Source organism: Tupaia chinensis, unplaced genomic scaffold, assembly GCF_000334495.1.
Source record: "Tupaia chinensis unplaced genomic scaffold, TupChi_1.0 Scaffold000531_1, whole genome shotgun sequence".
Lineage (NCBI taxonomy): Eukaryota > Metazoa > Chordata > Mammalia > Scandentia > Tupaiidae > Tupaia > Tupaia belangeri.
This window is the reverse complement of record NW_006160044.1, coordinates 519,880-523,417: the sequence shown is the minus strand read 5'-3', so window position 1 is coordinate 523,417 and position 3,538 is coordinate 519,880. Positions and strand designations below refer to the sequence as shown.

The 3,538-nt window shown below is 63.0% G+C and overlaps 1 protein-coding gene across 1 annotated transcript in view; it reads left to right on the top strand.

The window, feature by feature from the left end:
* Window positions 1-10: 10 nt before the first annotated feature.
* ADORA2A (adenosine A2a receptor) overlaps window positions 11-3,538 on the top strand; it is a 12,435-nt gene continuing 8,907 nt past the window's right edge. Inside the window, exon 1 of the mRNA XM_006157175.3 lies at window positions 11-354. Coding sequence (XP_006157237.1) covers window positions 32-354 — 323 coding nt within the window. The 5' untranslated portion in view covers window positions 11-31. The remainder of the gene's footprint in view (window positions 355-3,538) is intronic.

The window sequence follows — 3,538 nt, the reverse complement described above, 5'->3', positions numbered from 1 at the left end:
CGGCGCCCGGCGTGCGGCGGCGGCCCCCACCATGGTCGCGGCGGTCTACATCACGGTGGAGCTGGCCATCGCCGTGCTGGCCGTGCTGGGCAACGTGCTGGTGTGCTGGGCCGTGTGGCTCAACAGCAACCTGCAGAACGTCACCAACTACTTCGTGGTGTCGCTGGCGGCGGCCGACATCGCGGTGGGCGTGCTGGCCATCCCCTTCGCCATCACCATCAGCACTGGCTTCTGCGCCGCCTGCCACGGCTGCCTCTTCATCGCCTGCTTCGTCCTGGTCCTCACGCAGAGCTCCATCTTCAGCCTCCTGGCTATTGCCATTGACCGCTACATCGCCATCCGCATCCCGCTCCGGTGAGCAGGGCCCAGGCGTGGCCAAACCGTGCCAAGGTCCGGGCTGTGGCTGGGGTCAGGGTCTGGCCTGTGGTGGGCAGCGTGTGGAACTGAGGGCGGGGCCCAGGGGCTCAGTCCTGGGCTGCCCAGCCTGGGCGCGTGGCCAGCCATCATGCCAGCCTGAGCACAGAGCGTCCTGGCCCTCCCCGGCTACCCAGCCTCCATGGCCGAAGCTGCCTGCAAGCGGCCATGTTCGCTGTCGACAGACAAGCTTGGCTTGGTGTCAGCTGAGGGCCAGCGCGGGGCCCAGGGACCCGTGCACAGTGGGAGGGTGTGTCCGGGCTGCCCTTCAGACATCACCCAAAACTCCCTGCATGACGCGGAGGGGCGCACGGGGAACCACGAGGAACCACAGGACCTCAGGGTGGGAAGCCCGCCCGCCGGCCCCCAGCTCCTCGGTGGCCCCGCAGCGTGCATGTTAGGAAAATGACCCAGAGAGGGGAAGTGACTGGGCTGAGCTGCCACAGTGAGTCACTCGGACCTATATGCAAATCCTGCTGCTCCTCAGGTCACCAGGGGCAGAGGACTTGGCGGCAGCCTGCTCGGGCTGGCTGTCCCAGCCGGCTTACGGGGAATCTGGTGAAGTGACTTCAGCCAAGTGTTGTGTAAATGAAGACTTTCCCGGAGGCTGATTTTACTGGGCCTGCCTCCTCCTTCCCAGGCCATAGATGAGGCCAGGGAGTGTCACTCCCGGGGTAGGGGTGGCTCGGGGAGGGCACCCTGCCCCATCTCCCCGGGGTGCGGACCCCCGAAGGAGCGCTCAGTGGTCTGGATGGCGACTCCTCCCAGGCAGGTGGAGCGCCACCTGCAGGAAGCCCCGGAGCCCTGCTGCGGGCTGAGGGCACCCAGCGAGGGGGGACCAGGCTCAGTGAGCAAATGGAAACTCCGAGTGTCAAACCCAGGGGGCCTCCAAGGTCACTTCCTCTCATCTTCTGGGTGGAGACATGAGGCTCAGAGCAGGGAGCCGGCTCTCTCAGGGCCACACACGAGCTGGTAGCTGGCTGGGACTGGGCCTGGGAAGAAACCCGGCCTGCTCCCCACTGCAGCTTCAGTCTAGGGAACCCGGGCTGCCCCAGTCTCCCAGCACCTGCCCCAGGCAGCTGCTCCTGGCACCTAGGCTCCAAGGGGGAGGCTGGCACCTACATCATGCTGCTCGGAAAAAAAGGGGAGGGAGGATGAGGGCCAACAGGCGTGGTGGTTAAGGTGCTGGACTCCCACATAACTGCCTGCGGTTCAAGTCCTGGACCTGGTGGCTTGAAAATCACATCAGGCCCCTGTGTGTGTGCATGCCCAAAATCCAAGAGGAGAATGGAGAAGCGATTCCAGCATGGCCATGCCCCCTGGGGGGCGATTTCGTACTTTCTCTCTGTCTCTGTCTCTGTCTCTCTTTCTCTGGGGAGCACATGGGCCTGTGACAACCTTAAAAATAAAGGGAGGATACTCGGCGTTTCAGACTCCAGATGGCTCTAACAGGGGCCGTTAGAGGTGGTCCAGAAACAGTCTGCAGGGACAGCCTGGGCCCCCGCAACCTCCGTCCTTTGTTCTGAGGGGCAGAACACGGAGGCCCAGGGGGGCCTGTCTACACCCAGGTGTGCTGGAGAGCGAGGGCTGGGATCGACTTCCAGGGAGCCAGCCCTGGCTTTCACTTTCTCATCTGACTCAGAGGGCAACGGCGGTCTCCGCAGAGCAGAGCCGCTCTGAGTCTCACGGACTTCAGCTTTTCTTTTTTCTTCTCTGTCTTTCCCTTCCCCTGTGGAAAGGCAGCTGCCTGTCTCTGGGACACGTCTCCCATATCCCGAGAGTCCAGTGAGCAGATGGCCGTGACGGGACCCTGGGGGGCAGTTGGCAGGGTTAGGGTTCAGCTTTCCAAGGCTGCTGGAGGTACAGCTCCATGGGCCGCCCTCCCACCCTCAGCCCACTCTGCGCAGGGACCCCCATGAGCCCCAGGAGCTGGGCCATCTGAGCTCTGCTTGGTGAGGCCTTGGAAGGCCCGGGCTGGTCTGCAGGAGCCGACAGAGCCGACACCCGTGACACTCGTCCTCTGGGCAGAGAGCTTGACAGTTGCCAAAGGACATTCGCACCTCTGTGCCTCGTGCACCACGGCGGGGAGGTGTTGCGTCCCTTCTGTTTCCCCGTGGAGACTAGAGGTGGGGAAGGACACCTGGGTGCCTCCTGACACGGGTGTCCCTGTCCTTTGGGTCCCATCACCTTCCTATTCCCCAAGGCCCCTGGGCACATGAAGGTGTCCTTGGGGCGGCTCCCAAGAGTAAATTGGGTGCGAGAGGGAGCGTGGAGGGCAGCAGACACGAGCCAGGAGCGCCAGCCGGCTCTGGGTTGGCAGTTTGCACCGGCGCTGGCTCCTCCTCCCCTTCCTCCTTTGATCTCTGTGCAACTGGGAATCCGACCTCCTCTCTGCGCCATGCCATTTCCGGCTCCACTCAGAAAGGTCCATTTGGCCACTTGGGTCTAGTCCCTGGTGGATGCCGGGATGCCCAGCCCCAGGCCTGCACGACTCATCGCTGTTATTGCCAGAGAAAGAGAGGAGAAAGCAACCCCATCGGGGCGCGGTCATGCATGTCCTGCTCCCCTATTCCGCCTTCCCCCCAGGATTCCGAGCACGCACACCGTCCCCAGCGTGGTTCTTGAGCCACCAGGCCAGGGTTCTAACAGTCAGTGGTGGGATCGTTTCCTTACCTGCTATGCTACGGGGCCAGCCTTCTCCCCCTTTAAAAAATGTGCTATGGGGCGTGTGCTCACTGGAGAGAGAGGGAGAGGGAAAGCGAGAAAACACGCCCCGGGGGAACCAGCGGTTAGTGTAATGGCTATGTCGCTGGACTCCCACGTAGTCGACCGCGGTTCGCGTCCCGGACCCGGTGGCTTGAAACTCACGCTGGGCGCGTGTGCGTGCATGCCCAAGATCCCGAGAGGAGAATGGAGGAGAAGGGATTGCGGCATGGCCATCCCCTCTGGGGGGTGATTTCTCGCTTTCTGTCTCTCTGTCTCTCTCTGTCTGGCGAGCGCACGCGCCCTATAGCAAAAACCTCGCAGTCCGTTGTCCTGTAGGGGTGCTGGGCACGCACACACACACCCGTTCTGAGACTCAGACTGCACAGTCGGCCCTGTGGGACCCAGGCATTTTAAGCAC